The 24,438-nt window shown below is 43.5% G+C and overlaps 1 protein-coding gene across 3 annotated transcripts in view; it reads left to right on the top strand.

Annotated features, from left to right (window-relative positions):
- Dcdc2 (doublecortin domain containing 2) overlaps window positions 1-24,438 on the top strand; it is a 188,351-nt gene that overhangs the window by 20,731 nt on the left and 143,182 nt on the right. Inside the window, exons 1-3 of one of the 3 annotated variants that reach the window (XM_057787920.1) lie at window positions 1,044-1,069; window positions 1,196-1,555; window positions 6,233-6,287. In XM_057787920.1, coding sequence (XP_057643903.1) covers window positions 1,263-1,555; window positions 6,233-6,287 — 348 coding nt within the window. In that variant the 5' untranslated portion in view covers window positions 1,044-1,069; window positions 1,196-1,262. Of the gene's footprint in view, window positions 1-991; window positions 1,556-6,232; window positions 6,288-24,438 lie in introns of those variants that run through there. The other 2 variants (XM_057787919.1, XM_057787918.1) reach the window with 2 other exon arrangements.

The following is a 24,438-nucleotide window of genomic DNA, read 5'->3' on the forward strand; positions in this document are numbered from 1 at the left end:
GCAGAGCAAGTCTTCTTGTAAATATCCTCTTTAATGTTCGTCACATGGTAGACACTGAAAATACTGTAGGGTATCATCTACCTAGCTGTGTGTTGGTTTCCAAGAACCACATTGGCACAGCACTGGCATGGCAGTTTCATTCCCGACCCCCTTATGACTTTGATGCCAGAGGCAGCTAGAGAAGCGCAAGGGAGGCAAGCTCGCTCAGACCTTTTTCATAGGCTAACTCTCCGCACGAGGCTGCAGTTGCTATGGAAACGGCGAGAAAAAACAAACTGGGCCCCAGTGGACCTGGCAGGTCCTCAGAAGACACTAACGGCGGCGGAGGGAGGACCGGTGCTAGGGACGCGCGGCGGGCTAGGGTTCACAGCGGTGCGGGCCCCAGCGCCAGCAACCCGCCCCGCCCCCAACTGCGCCCCTCCCCCAGTCCCTCCCCCACACCCAGCGAGTGTCGGTAGGTACCACTGTGAAGGGCCCACCGGAACCTCACCACTGGGCGGCGCTGGCCAGACCAGAGTCCCGGGGTTTCGGACTCGGGCGTCGCCTCTGCTTCTATCTGTGCAGATTATTTAATTTATTGATATTAATTTAGTCTGGCTATAACTGAGGCTGATTTAAAACTTTCTAGGTAGTCTAGGCTGGCCTCGAACTCGAGGCAATACTCCAGTTCTAGTCGCCCTAATTCTGGGATGATAGATGTGCGCCACTGGGTCCGACTTCTCAGTGCATTTTTAAGTGGCTTATTTTTCTTAAAGGAAAATCCCGGCAACCTTAACTGGGATCTTAATGACTTTATTGGGTGGAGGAGGGCGAATGAGCTGGTGGTATTAGAGTGCAAGACACAAGAAAGAAAAAAACTGAAGCGGTTGGGAGAAACAACACAAATGTGATGACAGGCACTGAATCTCGCCATGTTATTAACGTGCGCCTGAGTGCGTGTGCGTGTGTGCGCGCTTGAGTGCGCGCGTCCGCCACTGTCCCTCGTGTCCCAGCTCGCGCAGGGGTTTAAAGCCCGGGCGGCACGGGTTCCCAGACAGCATACCTGGGTGCTGCGGGGCGGGGGAGACAGGTGTGCGAGCCTGCGAGCGCTGATTGGCCATCCGCGCCGCGCCTTACTTGAACTGCTACCTGCCGGGGCTGGCTCCGCACGGCTGGCTCTTCTTCACCTGTGAGTGACTTTTCTTCGTCCCTGCAGGAGGCGGTCCAGGAACTGGTGTTGCAGGCCTGTGGAGTGCCAGCGGGTCCGGCATCCAGCGGTGAAGATGAACGGCCCCAGCGCCAGGTCCAGCCACCTGTCGCAGCCAGTGGTGAAGAGTGTGCTGGTGTACCGCAATGGGGACCCCTTCTTCGCCGGGCGCCGTGTCGTCATTCATGAGAAGAAGGTGTCCAGCTTCGACGTCTTCCTCAAGGAAGTGACGGGCGGTGTGCAGGCGCCCTTTGGGGCAGTTAGGAACATCTACACCCCGAGGACGGGTCACCGCATCCGGAAACTGGACCAGATCGAAAGCGGGGGCAACTACGTGGCCGGGGGCCAGGAAGCCTTCAAGAAACTCAAGTGAGTAGAGCTCCCCTGTGCCTTGGGGCGTGGTTCATAGGCTACCTCCGGTAAGTCTAGCCAGGAGCTGGCAGTTGCTAATAGAATTGAAACTGGAGAAGGAATTTCGCTCCAGTAGCAGTAGGTGAGATTTTAAATGATTGGCTAAACAGTGTAGAAGCAACAGCATTATTTCGTTATCCTGAGACAGCATCTCTGTAGCTTCAGGATGAAACTCACTGTGTCCATCAGGGTGGCCTTGAACTATCCGCTCTCCTCCTGCCCCAGCCTCCCAAGTGTGAGGTTACAAGCTTATTTTATTTATTTATTTTTTTTATTAAAGTCTACCCCTTAAACTTAAAAGGGGGGAAAAGATTTCTTACGAGTTAATTCCAAGGGCTGGATGCTCTGTTGTGATTTCCCTCTTCATTGTTTGAATTCCTTCATTGCAAGCAGAATGCACACAGGCAGGTGCTGTGCTGTCTTCCTGTATTTTAGTGTTTGTGCTAGTCACAGAATGCTTGGAAAAGCATTTGTGTCTTTGCAGGTCTCTCGCTAGGACCCACAGGGCACTTTCTGGATAGGGAACTCCCCCAAGGTCATTTTCTGTGAATTAACAACAGAATTTAAGGTCAGTAGAGTGAACTGAGCTGGACAGACTTGCCTCATCTTTGAGGACTTCCCATCTGCACATCGCTAATTTCAATGCAAATCATAAGGAGATAGGAACAGTAAGAAAAGTTCTTAAGTTTATGTGGGAGGTGAGGGTTATCAGGAGTGGACAGGATAGTAAATTCTTACATTCCGTGAGTGTTTTAAGGCTTTCCTGGCATATATTTTGGTGAATCCACCAATTTCCAAGATTTCCAGAGTTGTAAACCATCACTGCAAATCCATTTTACAGTATTTCAATCACTCTCCTGAAGAAACGGACACCTCCGAACTTCCTCTTCCTCCAGGCAAACCATGGATCTGTTTTCTGTATCTATTGGATTGAATAGTACAACAGGTGGACTTTGTGTTTGTTCTGTTTGCTCTGTACCACTTTCAAGGTCCGTGCACTCTGTAGCATGGGAGAGTGCCACCCTACAGTTGAATAGTTTCCCTGGTATGGAGCTAACAATTCCTCTCCATTCATTAAGCAGTTAGTGGGTATTCGGGTTGTTCACTTTGGGGCTATTATGAAGAATGTCTCTGTGAACATTTGTTTGCCACTTTTTGTTTCTTGGATGCATCTACCAAAGGAATTGTGGAGTCGTAGATAATCCTATATTCTATAGCTTTAAAATATTTCCAAAATACTTTAAATTTATCTTGGGTTCCAGGATAGCAAAAAGCTAAAATATTTACTATAAATCCATTTCCCATGATTATTTTCTAATTGTATGGAAGCATTTTCACTAAAATGCTTCCAAAGTTCTCTAGTGGTACCCTTGCTCATGTGTTCTGTATAAGCTGAGCTCCAGGGGGCCTACTCTCTGGGAATGGAAACTGTCTTCTTACAAGAGACAAGTGGTATGTCTGAATTTATTTTTTTTCCTTCTCTGAAACTTCCCTTAAACATGATATGTCTAACTCCAAGTAGACATAGAGCTCAATTAAAACACTGTGTCTAGAAGAAATTTAGCTATCCTTGTTTTGTTTCCTTGAGAAGCTTCCATGTAGTTCGGTCTTGTCTTCACCCCCATATGAATCCAAGGGTGACCTTGAACCCCCACCTTCCTGCCTCAACCTCCAGAAACTCAGAAGTTCAACCAGAGCACGTAGGCTTTGCTGGCTCCTTACAGCTGTGCGTGGGGGCAGCTGTTTGGAGTCATCCAACCAGTGGTGGGAGAATGCTGCGTAGTGAGCACAGTCCTTGATCCCCAGAACCACAGACCTGGGAATGGTGCACTGTAACCTGATCTCTCAAGAGGCAGAGGCAGGAAGATCATAAGGTTATGGTCATATTCTGCTACAGAGGAAGTTCAAGGTCAGCCTGAGCCTTATAATCTTCCTGCCTCTCTCTCTCCAGTGTCACTAAACCTGGTTTTATGTGCTACTGGGCCAGCCTTAGACACATGAGACCCCGTGTTAAAAAAAATAAAAAGGTAAAACTATGGCTATTAATGCATTTTGTAGATGCCACTGTATTTTATAAATATAAGGCATCCCTATGGCCAATATCTTGTATTATGTCTATATTTTAAATTATATTATTTCCATCGCTATATGTAGTAGTACATGTAATCCGAGCACTTGCGAGATAGAAACAGGAGGAACAGGAGTTTAAGAGCAGCCTGGGCAGAGTAAGTTCAAAGCCAGACTAGGCAGTGGGAGCTCCCATCTCAAACAACAACAGCAAAAACAGCGAAAGCAATCCACTTAGAGACAGAATAATTTCATGAGGATGGAGATCCGGTTTAGATTTTGAACAGCTGGAAGCTGTAGACTGTATCATTCATGTCCATCTTTGTTGGTGTGGTACTACTGATTCAGGATGAAAAACTACAGCTTCAAGACAAACAGAACTTGCTTTTCAAAACACTTTTTATGTGTATATAGTGAGTCTGCAGTGTTAAGTTTTGCTTTTAATTCACATGAGAACACACGAGTTTGTTATCGAAGTCCACATCATTAGTTTTCCATGCTGACACTGGTGTTCAAAGAGCAGTCAGTATCTACCTATGCTGGTAGGGATAGACACTACAGATGTAAGTGCTGGATGTACACTGTATGCTTGTACAACCAAAACAACTGAAAGACAAAAGAGAGTCTGAAGAGTTCTGACGATCATTCATGGGTTTTCACTTTGAGTAACGTAATGTAGGAGAAGACAGAAAAATTCTCGTTAAAAAGAAATGATCAGTTTCCTGCTGGAATGTCTTTCACTTAGACGTTTCTAATGTTTTTGACACTGTTTCTAAGGTTCAGGTAGGGTTTAAATCTTTCCAATACAACACTTTTAGAGAATAATTTTCTCAAAACTTTTCTTGGGGCCAATAAGATGGATCAGAGGATAAAGGTGCGCTTGTGTTGCAGTGACCTAATGACTAAGTTTGACCCCTGAAACCATGCAATAATAAAGGTGGAAGGAGAGCACCCATTCTACAGAACTGTTCTCCATCCTCCACATGTGAGTTGCCACATGGGCATGACCAGACACACCTATAAAGTGCACGTGCACATACATTGAAAACTTTTCTCAGACATTTTTGGAATTGTCTCACCTCCATTAACCTATTAGGTCTGAGACATTTAGAATATAAATCAGAAGACATTCTCTGGTGTGCAACAGAATATTTTGCTGTCTTGATAGAAATAAATCCAGGGTGTCGATAAAAGACCCATTTCATTGATGAGATCAGTTATTCATACTGCCTCACATAATCATTTGCATAGGGAAATGTAGTTGAAGTTCAATTAATATTCTGTCCAAATAGAAATATCTGAACAACATCAGCCAATGGTGAACCCAGTTCAATAGTCAAAGTCAATTCTAATATGTAAACTTGTAACAATTTCTTGCGCTTGTTATTCTTGTCTGATGGGTTGTGTATGTGTGTGTGTAGGTGTGTGCATGTTGTAGTGGGAGGACTCCTTTGGGAAGTCAGTTCTCTCCTATCATGTAGGTCACAGGGATGGAATGCTGGCTTAATGGCAGGTGTCTTTACCATCGGAATAAACTCTTTTTTTTTTTTTTGGACAACTTATCTGCTATAGTAGTTAGATAGTTGAGTCTCTAATTGTGGTTATAGATTAGAAGCTATATTTATATTTTTATATTAAAATAATTACTTAACATCCTTTATTTATAAGACAGTTTGGGAAGCATTTCAAACTGGAACCTGATGGGGATGGGCGAATCCTCTGAAGTTGACAAAGATAACAATTTTCAAGTTGTATTTAGGCAAGAGGCACTAGTTAGTATCTGTAGTGAAAAGAAATGGGATAATAATAGTCTCAGAAGTTAGCTAGTCCCCCATCTGTCTGTAAACTGATCCAAGGCCACCCCTCATGGCTGGGCATTTCAGTGTCACTGGGAAACCTACCCAGTCTTTCCCAGGTTTGACTCTGGTGCCCCAGTCTGTCTTTCCCAGGATTTAACTATTTCCTTTTACCTAATTTTTGTAATTAATGTAATTAATTCATAGACGGGAGCTACATTAAATAGCTAGAGAGTGAGTCAGTTGGTAGGGGACGTGCATGCCTTGGGCTTGAAGCTCAGTACCACATAAAGCAGTTATGGTGGCATATGTCTGTAATCCCGGCACTGGGGAGGTAGAAGCAGGAGGATCAGAAATTCAGGGTTGCTCTTGGTGACGTGGTAAATTCAAGCCTAGTTTTCAGTATATAAAACCCTGTCTCTAAAAAAGGGAAAAATAATGAAAGAGGGAGGGTTAGGGTTAGCAGAGGGGTGGAGGGAAGGTGAGGGAGGGAAGGAGAGTAAGTCCAGAGTGAGAATCGACTGTTAAGGGAGACATGCTTCCTAACCAGAGCAGGTCGTCCTCGGCTCTAGCTCCCTTGATGCTGCCGCTCTAGGTTGGTGAGGCTGTGTGAACACCTTCCCCACAACACTAGTGCCTACTGATTTCTGTGTCAGGCTTTTGCACATTTCCTATGACTGCTGTATTTTTTAATAATGCTTAAACATTTTATGTAGCTGACTTCAAACCTGTAAAAACAACCCTTACCTTTTTTTTTTCTTAAACCTTCTAGTTACTTGGACATAGGAGAAATCAAGAAAAGACCAATGGAGGCTGTTAATACTGAGGTAATGCAAATTCTATTTCTAAGGTTCAAATTAATACCATCTTTTACTTGTTGTTTCTTATAGTATGTCTGACATGTGTACCACATTCTAACCATAAAATATGAGTTCTTAAATGTATGTAAGGGGCACTAGATGTTTTAGGGAAGAGCAGTTCCTTCTTTGTTGGACTGTTTCAGAAGCAAAGAGGCACGTGCTCAGGAACACAGCACTGGCTGAAACATTCTCCCATGCCCTGTTAAGTGTGATAAGATGCTGAGTAATGCTGGATAAATCTCTGTTCAAAGTACACAAGGAATCCTGCCCATCCCCTGACAGATTACCTGTCAGAAACAGTCAGGAGCACGCTTTCAGCCTGGGGCTTTCTAACATACAAGCAGTAGCCATGTTGGACTTGCTGTGTCTTTAGTTTTGGTTTATTTGAGGCAGGATCTCTCTCTCTACATGGTCCTGACTGTTCTGAAACTCACTAGGTAGACTAGGCATCTGGAAACTTACAGGGATCTGCTTGCCTCTGCCTCTCGAGTGCTGGTATTAAAGGTGTGTACCTCCATGCCTGGCTCAAAAATATGTTTGTTTTGTTTTTATTATTTTTGTCTTTATTGTGCTAAGGTTTAAACCCAAGGCTTTACAGATGCTAAGCAAGTAACTCTGCTACTGAGTTACACTCCTGTCTCTATCCATCTATCTATCTATCTATCTATCTATCTATCTATCTATCTATCTATCTATCTATCATCTATTTATTGATTTACTTATTATGTTGGAGATAAGATCTTCGAAAGTTTAGCCTCAAGTTGTTGTAGCTTAGGCTTCCCTTGAACTTAAATTTCTGTCTGGGCTTCCAGAGTAACTAGGAGTGTGTGTCACCATGTCTTTTTGTTTCTTTTTGTTCTGAGGATTGAACCTGGGACCTTGACCATGCTAAGCAAATATTCTGCCACTGGGTTACAGCTTCAGCTATTGTGATGTTTGAAAGCCACCCCTAACTTGTATTAGCCTTCTACTCTGCATAGTCTCTCATTCTACTTAAGCATGCTGCCAACCAGATCACTGTAGGAAAGTCACATAAGGTAAAAGTCTAATTGTGCCGTATTTGAAGAATGTGAGATTACATTCATTATTCAAGGAGTATTTACTGAATGGTTTTTGGAAGAGGTGCTATTTCCAGCTCTTGCTTAAAATAATACATTGTCTATCTTTTTGGTTTTTCAATGCATATCACATTAATTATGCATGGAAGTGATGGGCCTTAAAATTTAAAGCAGACAATGGTATACGTTTTTATGGTTGTGTTTATATTATGGATAAAGAATGAGCTCTTGCTAATAGTTATACTGAGTGGAAATAACAGTTTAGTGGGCTAGTTCTGGATGTGAATCTGTACACACTTACCTGAAACAGGCCACCTTGGATGCAATAGGTGCCGGAACACGTGTCTGTGGTAGAGTTTGAGATGTGTGAATTCCTTGACAGCTTGAGCTCCAGTCTCCATGGAGAAGGCACTGAATCTGGAAACGTGTAAGAGGTGTGCAACAGGTTATTGAGAGTGCAACAGGTTTATTTCCTTGCTGCATGTGATGCTGCGTACCTGTGGTCCTAGCACCGCAGAAAGATCAGGAGTTCAAAGTAATCTTCACCTACATAGTGAGTTAGAGGCTAGCTGGGGCTATATGAGACCTTATCTCATAGAACCAGTATCAAAGTCAAAAATCAAAATGAAATTAACAAAGAGAACCAAACTACAACAACTATCTGTAACTCTGGTTCTAGGGAAACCAATTCCACCTTCTGGTTTCTGTAGGAAACACACACACACACCCCACATGCATACATGCAGAAAAAACAATCATACATATATAATCAATGTATCTGAAAAAGTAAATATCACTTTAACTGTTGGTTCTGTAGTGTTATTGTGTGTGTGTGGGGGTGGGGTCATACATGCCACGGTACTCACCTGGAGGTCAAAAGACAGCTTGTGGGAGTGGAGACTTTTCTTTCCTATTTCTACCATGTGGGGCCCAAGGCTGGAACTAGGCAGTCACGCTTTGAAAAATGCCTTTATATGCTGAGCATCTCACTAATTCCTATGGTTTACTTTCTATGGTTTCGGTGACCCGGCAAGTTCTAAGTTGTGTTGGTACACTAGTGATACATTTTCTGGAGTTTTCATGCTCTGTAACGTAGTCCTGTTAGTCAGGAAGCAGCCGCTCTGATGTTCAGATTGACTATCTCAGTATTGCAGTGCTTATGTAATGTAATAGAGGCCCTCAAATACACAAGTAATAGCACTGGGAGTTTACTTATGACAGAGAAGCTGAAAGTGCTTGCTATATTAAGTGAAAATATGAAAGTCACATTATTTTCTGACATTATTTTCTTATAATTATTATTCCCTTGTCCTTTGTATGATAGGTAGGGTCTGGTACCATCTATGGGTTCATAGAAGAAGATCTTGGAATCTACCTGATTTGTATAAGCAGGGGGGAGGGGATAGGGACTGCTGTGTTGCTTCTGTCTGTGGAAAAGCATTTGTAGGTTACCCTGAGACCCCAACTTTTGTATATGCAAATCTTGCTGTAGGGAAGTAGTTCTGTCTTTCACACATGATTTATGATCAAACTTCTGGAATTTCGTAAGCTCATAAGTTTATAAGACTGTGTTCAAAACTTGAGAAGGGACTTGGAAACCTCTCACAGAAAGCATGAATCCTCTTTCTTTGATCTAAGGTGGGGATTTCATTCCAGTTCTCAGTGTCCACTGAGAATATACTGGTCACCTTCTGCAGAACCCATTCTGGCCGCCGCTGGAGCACACAAACTTGTAAGAGGAAGGTCATTAGTGACAACTTGGAAGCTGATATAGAGAACCCAGACTTTCAGAGTTTAGAGTTGTTTTAAAGGGAAGCTTCAGTAGAGCAGTGACATAAAAATATCTTTTCAAGATGCATCGTTTTGAAGGATAGAAAGCTGTTTACTAGAGGAAATTTCCTTCAAACCTGAAGTAATTGCCTACAATGAGTTTGCAGCGATAGGATTGCACACCAAAGTACTGCGGCAGAATGCACCTAGTCACTGTAAGCATGGTCCTTCTAACTATTCCCCGTGGGCTTTGCAGCACAAGGGTCTCGTCACTTCTTTGGGATTATGCAGAATAGGGGAGGAGTCCTAGGCATCATAGCTGGGAACACCTACTTCTGTGCTGGGACTTAGCATTTATATTCTGCTCCCAGAGCCTGCAAGACTGGTGCACTATGGCTGCTTTTTTACATAGCTATTTAGATAGAGCGGTGCCCATGTCCTGGCTATAGGTGTTGGTGCTTGTGCTCCTCACCTTAATTTTCAGTGCTCTGACTGGTGTCATTGCTGCTCTGTCCCCCCAGGCTCATCTCTGTCTCCCTGCGTGTATGTGAGGGCATGTGCATGTGGAAGACAGAGCTCAACTTCAGGCGTCTTCCTCAGTTGTTCTCCATCTTATTATCTGAGCCTGAACCTGGACCTTGTTGGTTTATCTAGACTGGCCGTCTAGTGAGTGTCATGGAGCCTCCCGTCTCTGTCCTCCCAGAGCCAGAGTTAAGACATGTGCCCACTAGCTAGAAGTGAACATTGGGAAGCATTTTTCTAACTGAGTCATCCCTCTCTCCTTTTCAGCCCAATTCAGACCTCATTATAGGTTTCCATGTTCAAGTCAACTGGCCCAGTTCTTCTGTCCTTCCTTGACTATGAGTCTTTGAGAGCGCCCTGCCTCACACAGCAGCCCACTTCATTGACTATGAGTCTGTGAGAGCGTCCTGCCTCACACAGCAGACCCTCACTGCCTCACATTGGCCTCACTCCTCTGATTTAACTGCATGTGATTTCTGCTTCCTTTCTTTGTGTTTTCTGCCTTGTCTGTTTTGCTTCCCTATGACTGAATATCTACATATATCACAGAGAAGACAGAGTGACAATGAGTAAGACACACTTAGCTTCTTACTATCACGAAATTGTAGTTATTGGTGGGGGAGCACTCAGTCCGTTGTGGGTGGTGCCATCCTGGTGGTCTTGGGTTCTATAAGAAAGTGGGCTGAGCAAGACATGGGGAGCAAGCCAGTAAGCAGTACCCCTCCATGGCCTCTACATCAGCTCCTGCCTCCAGGTTCCTGTTCTGTTTGAGTTCCTGATCATGGTATTTCATCATAGCAGTAGTGACCCTGACTGACTAGGACAGTGATTCAGTTTGGAGACAGTTTGCTAAATTATTTGCTTCAGGGTTATTGTGTTGCTGAAAGACTATCTGTGGACCCTTCTTATGGAAGCTTCCATCTGCTCTGACCTAGATGTGAATGCCACTCCTTATCCCTGTACTCCTTGTTCAGTCTATGGAGAGAGTCTCTCACATAGTGACATTTGTAAATAGAGTACAAAGTTTCTTTAACCATGAAGGGGCCATTGCTCACTCTGTAGAGAGAGAGGGACAGAACAGGTGCCCTAGCTCCAAAACACCTGGGATGTCCTTGGAACTGTGTTGAGTGTGGAATGTAAGCCAAATGCTTCATAGCTTTGTTCTGTAGGAGCTTAGAGTCATGTAAGAGCCAGAAATAAGCCAGCTTTTGTGTTACTTAGTTTCCGTGTCCCTGTGACCAGATGTAGGAGAAGGAGTAACTTAAGGGGATTCATTTCACTCTACTGTTTTAGAGTATTCATCCATCATGGTGTGGAAGGCTTGGGAACGGGTGGTTCTGTGACCATGGCGGCATGGGGTTGGGACTCTCCCCTCCTCGAAACTCATGGGACAGAAAACAGAACTAAACTATAAAGCTCAAAGCACACCCCTCAAACCCACTTCCCCTAGCTAGACTCCACCTTTTAAAGACCCACAACCTCCCACAACAGTACCAGCATCTGGTGACTGATGGGGGACACAAGCCTGTGGGGACATTTCACTTCTAAACTATGACATTAACTATGGTCTTCAGGGCACATGCACCTGGCTAGAGGTTCAGTGGGTTGGAAAGTATTTTAAATATGAGTATTTTATTTTTGGCCCATTTTTCTTATATTAAGATCTTAAAATGTTTCTATAAATCATAGAATGAAATATTTAATATATTTCTCTGAAAGAGTCAAAACCTGCAGTTAGAAGAAAGAGTGAAAGTTGGCTTGGAGAGATGTGAGAACAGGTAGTCCTCTGTCAGTCAGGTTCACAGGCTATGCAGGAAGAAGGTCAGCTGGGAATTAGTGTCTCCCATAGCCTTGCAGTGAGCTCAGGGTTGGTGCTGGTACTGCCTTCTTACTGCCCACACTGTCACATGATTTTGCTGCTTCCATATTTTAATTACTAGATCACCTTTGCTGTACAGTCTCTCCCAGTGAATACCCACTGACATTGGAAACAGACAATCAGCATTGATCTCTGATTCCCTTAGGTCCTCTCAGAGTCCTTCATTAGAACCCAAGTCCCACAAAAGCCTTGCCCCTTTTTCTCAATATCCTGTGGTTTTCTTAAGAACTGTCATTTGCCACACCAAGTCCAGTTGAATCTTGTTGCTTCTGGCTGACCTCATCTGATCATCTTGAACATATGCATTGGGACCTCCTGTTAGGCATTTCTAGGAAGCTCACTCATAACTTATTGTACCTGCTGGTAAAGTTTTAATTCTCTTAGAATTTTGATGCTCCTCATTGGCTGGATAAAGTAGACATCTGTGTGCTGTATGAATATCCCATTTTCCTGGATTTCATACAGATAAGATTGCTCAAGTAACTTGAAAGTCTTTATGGATACACTGGCTTATGCTTTGTTGCAGGTAAATGTTTATTACATTTATTTCCCCTCCAGTATGATCTGGAGTTACATGGAATCAGTACTACTCACTCTACAAGAATTTACTGTGTGATTTCCTCCTGAGAACCAAACATAGTCCTGGTTGGCAGAGCGTACTTTGTTTAGCCATGCTCATCTGTGACACATTGACTTTAATTCTACAATCAGTGTTGGCCTTTGCTGTAAAACTCTATGGCAAAAAACTTCTTTGCTGAAGAACAAAATTTGGGCTAGAAAAACACTTTTTGAATTTTAATTTTAGATTAGGTTAAATACATTATATATTATATTACAGAAATGGGACTGATTTTTTTAGGAGCAATAAGTGCTTGAGTCATGGAAAATTTGTTCAGATTGCCAAAATTATAAACATATATGTAAGTGGCAGAGCATACTTTGTTTAGCCATGCTCATCTGTGACACATTGACTTTAATTCTACAATCAGTGTTGGCCTTTGCTGTAAAACTTTATGGCAAAAAACTTCTTTGCTGAAGAACAAAATTTGGGCTAGAAAAACACTAGCCCAATGTGGGTAGTGTTTGAGCTGGGCCGCATCACAGCCTTCAGAACACCCAGTGTTCTTCCCTAGGTCTCTGGTGATTTCCTGTAGGTAAAATGCCATGCTCACCCCCTCTTCCCACTTTGCTGTCTCTAAAGTATTGGTTAAGCATACGGGCTGTCACGAATCCTTATTGCTTTTGTTTGTTTAGTATGCCACTAACCCAGAACCCAGAAACAAATGCTCTCCGTGACATACACATAAAATCCCTCATATGCCGGGGCATTTACCATTGGTTCATGGAATTGGAGGGCAATTTCCGGCCATGTAGAAATCTCAGCTGAAAGTTAGCATTGCAGCTGCCCTTCTTAAGACACACCAGCCCGGCTCCAGCTGTTGCTCACAGCTGAGTGAATCCTGTGTTCTCTCCTTCCTCCCACAGTTCCCTCCCACTTTGAGTTCCTACTTATTAGAACACAGAATAGTTTAGGGCTTCATTTCCTTTTCTTGACTCTTGCTGATCCCCACACTCAAGATCAATAAAGACATTTGTTATTTATTTATTATTTGGTGTATTGTGGGGAGATCAGAGGGCAATTTTCAGAAGGTGGTTTTGTCCCTTTACCATGTGGATCTGGGGAACTGAACTCAGGCCCCTTTATCTCTTGAGCCACCTGAGCAGTCCACTAAAGGTTATTTGTATTCATATCTGAACATTTACTTTTTAAAAATCAAGGGTCTGTTTGGATTCTCTCTTCCTTTGTTTGCTGGTCCTCATGCACAGTGGAGGTGCCCTGGTCAACAGTAAAAGGACAAGCAAGAAGAGATGGCTGGGCTTGTCCTTCTTCAAGTGACCTATTCATGAGTTAGTGGTGGTCTATACCAGGGAAGATGGCTGCTTTGGCAAGCCATCTGACAGTTAGGAGTTGAAATTAGACCCCAGTGAAAGCCTTTTCAAGCTGTGGCAGTCTCTTGTTGGAAAATCAGACTGCTGAAGCCTCTTGAATATACCCACCTCACTTTGGATTTTTCTTTATGCGAATTTGGGTAAAACTTAGTCATGTGAGGAACCTGGGGGTGGGGGAGGAACTGAAAAACTGTGCCTTGCTGGAAATATGTGTGGGGACCTGAGCTGTGGTTCAGGTCACCTGCTTGGATGAATGTCCTTCAGATTACAAATATCATTATTGAGACTTGTCTGGTTCTGTTTAATCATTAGGTACAATCTCTAATGAAATATACCATGAAACTGCTACTTAAAGTGCTTTGGCTGGGACTGGGATTCTAGGCATTAAGCTGGGTATAATTATTAACCAAGCTGCGGGATGGTATGGGGACTCTGTGACTGAGCTCACTAATTTTTAGCTTGAATATTCTGGGTTCTCAGGGGAGTTCAAAGGTGCAGCCACTAAAGGGTTAAATAGCTTTTTCTTTAACTCAAGGAATTCATTCTAGATGATTTCAACAGACGCAGGGTACTAATTTATTGAAGACTAAGAGAAAAGAAAACCCACTCCTGTAAGTTCCCCAGCGGTGGTGGAGCTCCCTCTGCCTTTCCGCAGAACCGCTCCACGAGAAGCATTTCTCTATAAGGAAAGCTAGGCCACTTCAGACTTTATAATTCTAATGTGTAAAACTTCGCCAAGACTTTGTAGAGATATTTTTGCTACAGAGCAATTGGTTATGCTGTATTTTTCTTTTATATTGTATCTATATATTTTGTGTGTGGCCATGCTTGCACCGTCTTGCTGATGTAGAGGTCAGAAGATGCCGTGCAGGGGTCAGTCTTCTCCTCTCCTCCCCTTTGTTCCCTCCCCTCCTCCCCTTTCCTTCTTTCTGTCTTGTTCTCCTTTCCTCTCCTCTATCTCTACCCTTCCTCCCCCTGCCTCGGTGAACTGGAGGTTAAACGGAGAATCTTGCACATGCTAGGCAAGCATTCCACTGCTGAGTTACAGCCTCTCCCCATTTCCTAATGTTTTTATTTTGAGACAGAGTCCTGCTAAGTTGCACAGCTAGGCCTTGAACATGGGCTCCTCCTGTCTCAACCTTCAAAGTAGCTGAAATTACAGGTGTGGACCACCATGCCCAACTTCATCTTTTACACTTTCTTGTTTTCCTTTTCTTTTTGCTATTGAGATGTGTGTGTGTGTGTGTGTGTGTGTTTATTTGAACAAAGTGAGAGAAATATTCATGCCAACCTGGAAAATACTAGTTGAATGAAAAAGAATCCACCAGTAACTCTCATCAATTATGATCAAAGCTAATACTTTGGTGGTTTGTGTTTGTCCAGTAGCAACTGTCTGACACTGATTTAAAATATTTCCAATCCTCTTTGCATTTAGACATGATTTTAGGAAACCTGCTACCCATGAAACTGGCAGACATGTATACTAGGGCTTGTATTATTCTTACTTATATTAATAAGTCATCCTAAGCAACAAGAGAAATTCAATACATAAACATTTAGATCGCTTAGTCCCTAGTTTCTGTTTGTCCTCCTGAGATCCTACTGTCTTCTCATGTGTGATGTTCCTTATGGCTTGTAAAAGGGTATACAGCCTGCAGAGGTCGCTACCCCAGAAAAACAACCAAAGACCATGTCTTCAAAGCAGCATGTGCTACATAGGACAAGCTCCAGTGTGCTGCAGCACGGGTGGGTGGAGGGCTGCTTTAAGGGCTGAGTCATTGACTTCCACTTAGCTGGTCTCATCACCAAGTATGCATCTGTGTACCTAGTGTCTGGTTTGGCCAACAGTGAAAATTCCCGCATACCATCATGAGAGACTCCCTTGTGAGCAGCCAGCTAGATCCAGCTCAGATGTCATCCCATGATTACATAGTTTGGATGTTTGTTTGTTGAAATAAAGTCATTCTCAGCCCACCTGCTAGCCGGGGGCAGAACACCGAGTGGCCTGAGACTGTGGGAAAGAGACAACTGAATCAACTCAGCACATTTGCTGCAATGCCTGATGTCAAGGGAACCTCCCTCTCTAGGAAATTCAGAAGGGGACCTGTACATCTGTGTGCTCTCCTCTTCTAGCAGCGGGCGTCTGCAAGTTTCAGAGATTTGTGAGCCTTCATGCCCATCCTTGCAAATTCAGGTTCCACACCCTAATGGAACTGATCTACAAAGTTTTAGAAGATTTCACAGAGCAAGTGTCTTTTTTTTGTACCCAGCCTCACGTGAGTTGGACCTACAATGATGAGGAAGACTGCCAAGAGCCCAGCTGTCACAGCTGTCTCAGCAAGGAAGGCTTCACTGCCTGAAGGAAGACAGTGTGGTCAGAGTCAGAAAGCACAGGCTGCTGGAGGGCAGGGCACCTTCAGCAAATGACACCTTGATTGAGTGCTGTTAGCAGAGCGGAGGAAGAGCACTCAGGTAGCAGGGGCATACTCTTCTGGATGGAGGTCAGGGAAGACTGAGCCAAGATGGTGGGGATGAAGTGGACTGAGGCCAGGCTTGGGGAATGGGAAGGAACCAACTGCAGTGCTAAAAATATAAATTAAAAACAAAACAGGAAAACACCTTTTTCCTAAAGCCAGCTAGAAGCTGTTGATGGGGTTCCGGCAGTGAGAGGACACAATCTCTCTTGTCACCATTGTGAGGCTGGAAGCCAGGTTCATTCCCGAGGGCTGAAGTGATGGGAATGGAAGAAGGATTAGAACTGAGAAACAGTTATGAGTTGCTTCGGACCGTGGAGCAGTAGCTCTTCTCATCATTGCCGGGACGAAATAATTGATGAAATAATATAAGGAATATAAGGCCCATGGTTTCAGAAGAGATAGACTGTCCGGGCTAAGAAGCTATGCCGACAGAAGCATGAGGGGTCTGGTTACATTGGGTCTGCAGTAAATAGAAAATGGACAAGAAACAAGACCAGGCTATCAAAACTCGCTAGCCCACTTCTTCCAGCAAGGCTCCTACAGGTTCCATAATCTTCCCAGACAGCATCATAAGCTAGAGACCAAGTATTCACACCCACGAGTGTGGAGGGGACTTTCTGCAGCAGGTGGTGATGAGGAATATTACTTGGATGCTTCTTAGGTTCTGGCCTGGGGAACTGCTAGCCATCCCCCCCCTTTCATTGAAAATATATTCTTTTCTCATATAATCTATCCTGATTACACTTTCCCCTCCCTCTGCACCTCCCAGTTCCTCACCATGTCCCTGTCCCTCCACATCCACTCACTCTCTGTCTCTCATTAGAAAAGAACAGGCTTCTAAGAGATAACAACCAAATATATGACAAAATAAAACACACAAGGATAAAACAAAACCGCATCATATCGAGGCTGGACAAGGCAACCCAACAGAAGGAAAAGAGTCCCTAGGGCAGGTAAAAGAATCAGAGGCCCACTTGTTCACACACTCAGGAGTCCTATAAAAATAGTAAGCCGAAAGCTATAATATATACGCTAGTGAACCCGGTGCAGAACCATGTAGGCCCTCTGCATGCTGCTTCAGTCTGTGTGCGTTTTTATGAGCCTTGCGCAGCTGATTCAGAGGGCTTTAGTCTCCTGGTGACCTCCATCTCCTCTGGGCCTCCTTTTCCTTGGGGTTGTCTGAGCGCTGAGGGCAGGGATTTGATGGAGACATCCCATTTAGAGCCGTGCATGCCAATGTCCAGCTGTGGGTTTCTATATCTGTTCCCGTGTGCTACAGGAGGAAGCTTTTGTGATGATGAGCGAATCTATGAGTATAGCAGAGTATCATGAGGAGTCATTTTATATTATATTGATACTTTTTAGTGTGCTGGCTGTTTTTGTCAACTCAAGAGAAGCTATAGTTATTTGAGAGGCAGGAACCTCAATTGAGAAAATGCCTCCATAAGATCAGGCTACAGGAAAGCCTTTAGGGCATTTTCTTAATTAGTGATCAGTGTGGGAGGGCCCAGTCCATTGTGGGTGGTGCCATCCCTGGGCTGGTGGTTCTGGGTTCTATAAAAAGGTTCCAAGCCAGTAGTCAGCACTCCTCCATGGCTTCTGCATCAGCTCCTGCTTTGTTTGCGTTCCTATCCTGACTTCCTTCCATGATGAACAGTGATGTAGAAGTATAAACCAAATAAACCCTTTCCTCCCTAGGTTGCTTTTGGTCATGGTGTTTCATCACAGCAACGGTAACTCTATCCAAGACAATAACTATACAAATTGTGTTTCCATTCATAGACACAAGGGACACTTTTTGTTTGTATGTTTGAAACAGGGTCTCTGTTGTCTTGGCTTATCTGGAACTCACTCTGGTAGATTGTGATGCCCTTGAACTCACAAAGATTTGCTTGCCCCTGCCTCCTGAGTGCTGTGTCTAGCCACTCTTGGTGTTTTTGATAACAACAATCATACTAACTACTGGAATCTTAAATGTTGGAGGATCTATAAAGCCTGGGACTTGCTGTGAGGGCTTGCATTTCTGTGCCATGTGTATATGCCAGGTCCTTAACCTGGGTTTCCCAGCTGAGCCCTCCCAGCAGCCTCACGATGAAGGGCTTGTCACCATTCCTGTTCTATGAAAGAGACTGAGCACACAGTGGAGAGATCTGCTCATTAGCATGGGAACTGGGTAAAGGGAGCATTTCCAGCTAACTGGAGGAATGTAAATGAAGGTGATCACTACAGTCTGTTTGCTGTGGAAGAAGCACAGAGTTTGGTGAAGGTCTTTCAAACCTGCCATGCCTGATCTGATCATGATAGGAAGAAAACGTATAAGGAGTACTGAATATTGGGAAGTGAATCTAGACAGGGTATGGTTTTCTTTAATTACCTCAGTGCCCTTCTTTAACAAGTTGTTAGTGACAGAGTCTTGCCTAGAGCTATTTTAGCTGTCTTCCTAATTGGCTTTTTTTTTTTTTTTGTCATGGCTAATAGTCCCTATAGGACAAGATATTTATGTTGAATATTTCCACTGCAGTCCTTGAAATGTTTGGCATGGCTACTTAGAAAAGACTCCCTCAAGAAAGTGAATGTATTTTTACATGGAAATTTACTACTGAATGTGAAGATATTAGAGACAGGATACCTAGCTAGTTAGCACCGAGTAAGTTTTTCATGCTACTGTCAAAGTGATATTTGACTACTTTCACTCCTCTGACCAGATATTTCGAATAACATCAACCATATTTCCAGGGACATAAAGCAACTGTACTAGTGGAGGACACGGCTTGGGAGGCCAATCATCTGCCACAGAAAAGCCAGTTTCAGCCCCTGCCTCAAAGCTTCAGAGTATTATTTCATCTCTGTTGTGGTTTGAATGTGAAATGTTCCTCCCTGGCTCCTGTGTCTGATCACCTGGTCCCAGCTGGCGGCACTGTGTTGGGAGGTCAGGTACAGTTAGGAAGTGGAGCCTTGCCGGAGCATGTGAGTCCCTGGAGGAAGGTCTTGAGGTCGGCTAGCCATGCCCCACGCCCTGTCTGCTCTCTGCCTCCTGACTGCAGAGGATTTACGGTGAGCTGTTCATACCATCCCTCCCATGCTTTCCCCGACCCGCTAGACTTCATCCTTAGAGCAGGAGCTGAAACAAACCCTGCTTTCCTTAAGCTGCTTCTGTCACAGCAGTGGGAAAAGGAACTAAAGCAGACGAGATGTCTACAAAGTGTGTTCAGGTGCCAGGAAGCCAAAGTATGACAGGAGATTACTAATAATCTCTGACAGTTCAATAGCGAGGTGTATTTTTCCTGTCAAAATGAATAGTGCAGCAGGTCTTCATGCTTAGACAGTTCACTCGTCCTCTTCCTTGAGGTCATCTGAACTCTTACACTCTCACCTCCCCTAGCCTCTCTTCCTTATCTCTCTCTCCCGTCTCCTCTCCTCTCCATTCTCTCACCTTTCCTTTCCTCTCTTCTCTTCTTTTTCCTCTGCTGCCTCTTCTCCCCCTCCCTTTCAGATCAAACCTAGTGTTTGTTAGTATGCTAAACCAGTGATATATATCTTTCTCTGTCCCATTTTTAGATTTTAAACCAATATAATAAATTATAGGTGTTAGTTATGTTATAATTGTTACTACCTTATATAAGTGAGTGGGATAAAGGGGGATAGGGAAAAAGATGAAGCTTACCATGTACAATAATATCTGACGTAGACAAGGGGTCAGCACACTAGAGATGGGTTCTTGGCTTTCTTCCCTAATGTTCTTTCTTTTTCTTTTAATTAGTGCTTTACATACTTATGGTTTTAACTAGTGTATTCACCTTAACTTTTTATCATTGTGTGGTTGAATTGTTCAATAAAGTTTGTCTTTTCCTAAAGACTATAAGCTAAAAGAGACTTGGACCATCATACCTTTTAATATTTATCTCTGTATTGCCCTGGTATATAAAACAGATTCTGTCACAAAGATATATGTGTTATAGGTTTGAAAAAATAATAAATAATAAACCATACTATTTTTCTGATATTTCATGTTATTACTTGTGGTAGTTTGAATGTAACTGGCCCCCATAATGTCATAGACAGTGGCACTATTAAGAGGTGTAGCTTTGTTGGAGTGGGTATCATCTTGTTGGAGGAAGTGTGTCACTGTGGATGTGAGCTTTGCAGTTTCCTATGCTCAGGATATTACCCAGTGTCTCAGTCAATTTCCTGTTGCCTGCTATTACTCCAGCACCATGTCTGCCTGTATGCCACCATGATCTGTGCCATGATGATATTGGGCAGAATCTCTGAAACTGTGAGCAAACTCCATTAATTGTTGTTTTCCTTATAAGAGTTGCTGCAATCGTGGTGTCTCTTCATAGCAATAAAAACCCTAAGACAGAAGTTGGTACCAGGGACTGGGGTATTGCTGAGATGGGCCTGACCATGTCTTTGTTTGGTGTAATATGGACTTTGGGAATTTGGGTTAGGATCGCAGGGGAATGCTTTAAGTGCTGCTTAATGGGCCATGCCAGGAAGAGCATGGAAGACAGTGGTGCTGAGTGTATTTGATGGATTGTGGGAATCAAGAGGTTTCAGAGGAGAAGACTATTAGTGTGTGGCCTGGAGACTGGTATTGTGATATTTTGATGAAGAAAGTTGTTGATTTTTGCCCTTGTCTGAAGAGTCTGCCTGAAGCTAAAGTGAAGGCTGTTGGATTAATTCTGATGACAGAAGAAGTCTCAAAACAACCTAGTATAGACTCTATTGTGTAGATATTAGTAGTGACTCTAATGAAAACTTATAATGAAGAGGAGCAAGTTGAGCAGGGTAAATCACAAAGTGTAAATTTGGAGGAGAAAAAGAGCACCGGGAAGTGCAATGGAGATAAGTCCTGTGCTTAAGGAGATAAACAGATTAAATAATAGAATGAAGGGATTGGTGACCTCAGGGCAAGATCCCACTCAGCTAAGTTTTCCAACTTGTAAAAAGGAATTAAAGAAAAGTTTAGAGCCTGGTGTGGTGTGGTATGGTGGTGCATGCCTTTAATCCCAGCACTGTGAAGGAGAGGCTGGTGGATCTCTGAGTTCGAGGCCAGCCTGGTGTACATATTCAGTTTCAGCATGACCAAACTTAGGCAGTGAAGGACAGAAAGTTGATGAAGATATAACTAAATGAGGGGGCCATGTTTCAGTTCCAGTAATCAGCAGAACTTGGCAATTTCAGGTATGTGGTTCTGGCTTTAGAGTTAAGGATAAAGAAAACAGGTTATAAAATTTGGCTCCACGCCTAAAGAAATTCGCTGAGGCCAGACATGTGTCCCTGAATAGAAGTCTAATAGAGAGGTCATTTCATGAAATTGTGAAGTTGAAACCTGGATTGCCTTGGAGAACCCAAGATGTTAGAGATGCCAGAGTCATGGGATACCTGTTGAGGAAGACTGCTAACAGGGAATAGAAGCAATCCAAGAGAAAGAAGTATGTTTCAGTCAACAGACCTGAGTGGAGCTGGAGATCTGAAGAATGTTTTGACAACAGACCTATGAAGATGCAGAGATTTGGAGTTGGCCCAGATGGTTTTCGATCTTGCTGTAGTCCAGTATTTCCTTACTATGCTCTCTTTCCTATGTTTTGGAATGGTAATATATATCCTGTGCCATAATATTTTGGAAGTATGTGATGTATTTTTTGATTTTGATTTTTACAGGGAATTAGTTAACATTGCATGAACCTCAGAAGAGACCTTTAACTTTGGGCTTTCAAACATTGTTGAGACTGTTATAGACTATGGGGACTTTTGAAGTTGGACTAAATGCATTTTGCATTATGATATTGTTATAAGCTTATGAGGGCCAGAGAGTGGAATGTGGTAGTTTGGTTGTAATTGGTCCTCATAATCTCATAGGGAGTAGCACTATTAGGAGGTGTGGCTGTGTTTGAGTGGATATGACCTTGTTAGAGGAAGTGGGTCACTAGAGGCATGGACTTTGAGGTTTTCTATGATCAGAGTAGTGTCCAGTGTCTCAGGTGATTTCCTGTTAACTGCAAGATGTAGCATTCAGCTATTTCTCCAGAACCATGTCTGCTTGCATCCCATCATGCTCCGGGTTATGATGATAATGGACTAAACCTCTGAAACTGTAAGTGAGTCACCCTGATTAAATGTTTCCTTTATAATAAGAGTTGCTGTGGTCATGGTGTCTCATTACAGCAATATAAACCTTAATTAAGACACTGGCCTAGGATGCTTAGCAAGGAAGGTGGAAGCAGTTTAGAATCTCAGAACATAAGACAGGTACTGATGATTACAAATAGATATAATCACTATGGACACTCCAAGCAGACCGATCTTAGAAGGGTTGGTTAGCATTGTGTTTGGGTGTAGCTTATTGCATAGTGAAGGGAGTGCTGTGGGAGTCTCATGCACCAGGGGAAACTGTGTCTTCCAGTTACATAGGCAAGATTTCACAGATGAGTAGCATTTCCATAGCTGTTTAAGCAAAAGAAAGAAGTTGTCTGGAAGAGCTGGAGATGGAAGAGTGGACAGGGGGCAGTATGCGTATTCATCATACTGGATGGAACAAGGAGCAACTAATGTCTAGCCTCTTTCCTTTTGATAGTCCTTCCTCTACATATTACACATATTATATTCTTTAGAGTGAAGGCTCACAGTGAGTTCTCCTCAAGGTGAAAATGCCTTTTTTTTTTCTCGGTGTTTTGAGACAGGGTTTCTCTGTAGCTTTGGAGCCTGTCCTAGAACTAGCTTTTGTAGACGAGGCTGGCCTCAAACTCACAGAGATCCACCTTTCTCTGCCTCCTGAGTACTGGGATTAAAGACGTGTGCCACCACCACCCAGCTGAAAATACCTACTTCTGAACCTGCAATTGAGCCTTATTGGGAACACATCCAGGCCCTGCTATGCTGGATAAAGGTTCATCACAGGATTGAAAACTCCTGACTACTCACAGCCTAAACTTTTCTTATTTGGTCACAAGTGTCCATTTAAGATGTCAGTCCTTGTGGGTAATGCTCTTCTACTTCTCAGTTACCGTGGTTCTCTGCTCTTCTCTGCCTCTCCCTGAATTATGACTGGAATAGGGGAAGAAATGAAATACCAGGGAGTCAAAGATGGTGGCACAATCCTACCAGACCTCAATAATCTGGAGAGAAGGAAGTGTTGAACAGAGAGGAGATCCTTCACACGGGCAAAAAAGGTTTACAATGTAACAGTTCATAAGAGTTCTTCCTGGTGGTCCAGTTTCAAAGGCCAAGTTTTCAGATAGTTTGGGGGATGAGATTCCTCTTCTCTTTGAAGCTGGACAGAGTGACTTTTTAGTGTGAAGTTGCTCAGCCAGGCCATTTGTACATCGTGACCCTTTGCTTTGATTTATTATCCTACTCCCTATGGGTGTGAAGATTGCAATTCATCATTTGGTGCATAGAGCAGATTTTAGAGTCTGCCTGAGGTTGTTTGGTCCTTGGTAACCTGGAGACCAAATCGCAACAACAAGCATTTAAAGGCAGCTACTTCTCAGTGCTTATTTCAAAAGCAATACCAGGACGGATCCGCCAGTGGCTGACCAGTCGGTACTCCAGGCAAAATGACTTCTGATTTATGCTTATTGATAACTGGGATGCTGTAATTCAGAACCATGTTTAGTAGAGTAAGGAGGAAAAAGAAAAAAAAAATGCCGTTTAATGTAGTAGTTGGTTGAGGTTAACTCTTTTTCCCACCAGATGAATGAAAATAAAATAAAAAGGAGGAAATGATTGTTCCTAGGTTTGGTGGAGGAGAAAGTTTATTGCAAATATGAGAGAGAGCATAGCCAGAGACAGAGATGGGGGCATCTAGGAGAGTCCGTAGTAAACATGACCCTGAGCCAGGCCTTGTGAGGAGAAGGGGTGGGGAGAGGGGAGACCGAGAGGCCAGGAGGCCAAAAGGCAAAAAAGCACCTGCATAGCCCAAATGGTTGGATTATACAGGGAAGAGCAGCTGGGGAAGGGCAGCCCAGTCTCTGGGCTGGAGAGGTTTAGTGTATGGGCTGTATGGGGGGGGTATGCCAGGTAGGAGGACGCTGTAACAGGCAGGGATTGAGGGCAGCTGGGAGAACCTGGCATTCAGGCCAGCATCAGCTTTGATATGTTAATGGTACCTCAGTTAGCCAGTTATCCCAGGTTTGAGACCTAACACCTTGAAGAACTGAGTATCCTTACCTGATCTATGTGCGAGAAACTGCAAGGAACTTACTTTCTTAGATGGATGTGTATTCATTCTTTTAACATTATGTAACACCTTCAGGTAAAAATACATTGGTCTTTCTCACTGATGAGAAGGAGAGAAAAGTCAGGCTAAATAAGCTTAGTCACCTCAAGTGAGTATGGATGAGTAATAAGCAGCGCAATATAAACAAGTCAGTAAATACAGGACTGAGAGGCTATGTCTGTGCAAAATGAAGACATGAGTTTAGACCTCTGGCATCCATATAACAAGTTGGGCATGG

This window comes from Chionomys nivalis, chromosome 13 (assembly GCF_950005125.1).
Source record: "Chionomys nivalis chromosome 13, mChiNiv1.1, whole genome shotgun sequence".
In the NCBI taxonomy this organism is placed as follows: Eukaryota; Metazoa; Chordata; class Mammalia; order Rodentia; family Cricetidae; genus Chionomys; species Chionomys nivalis.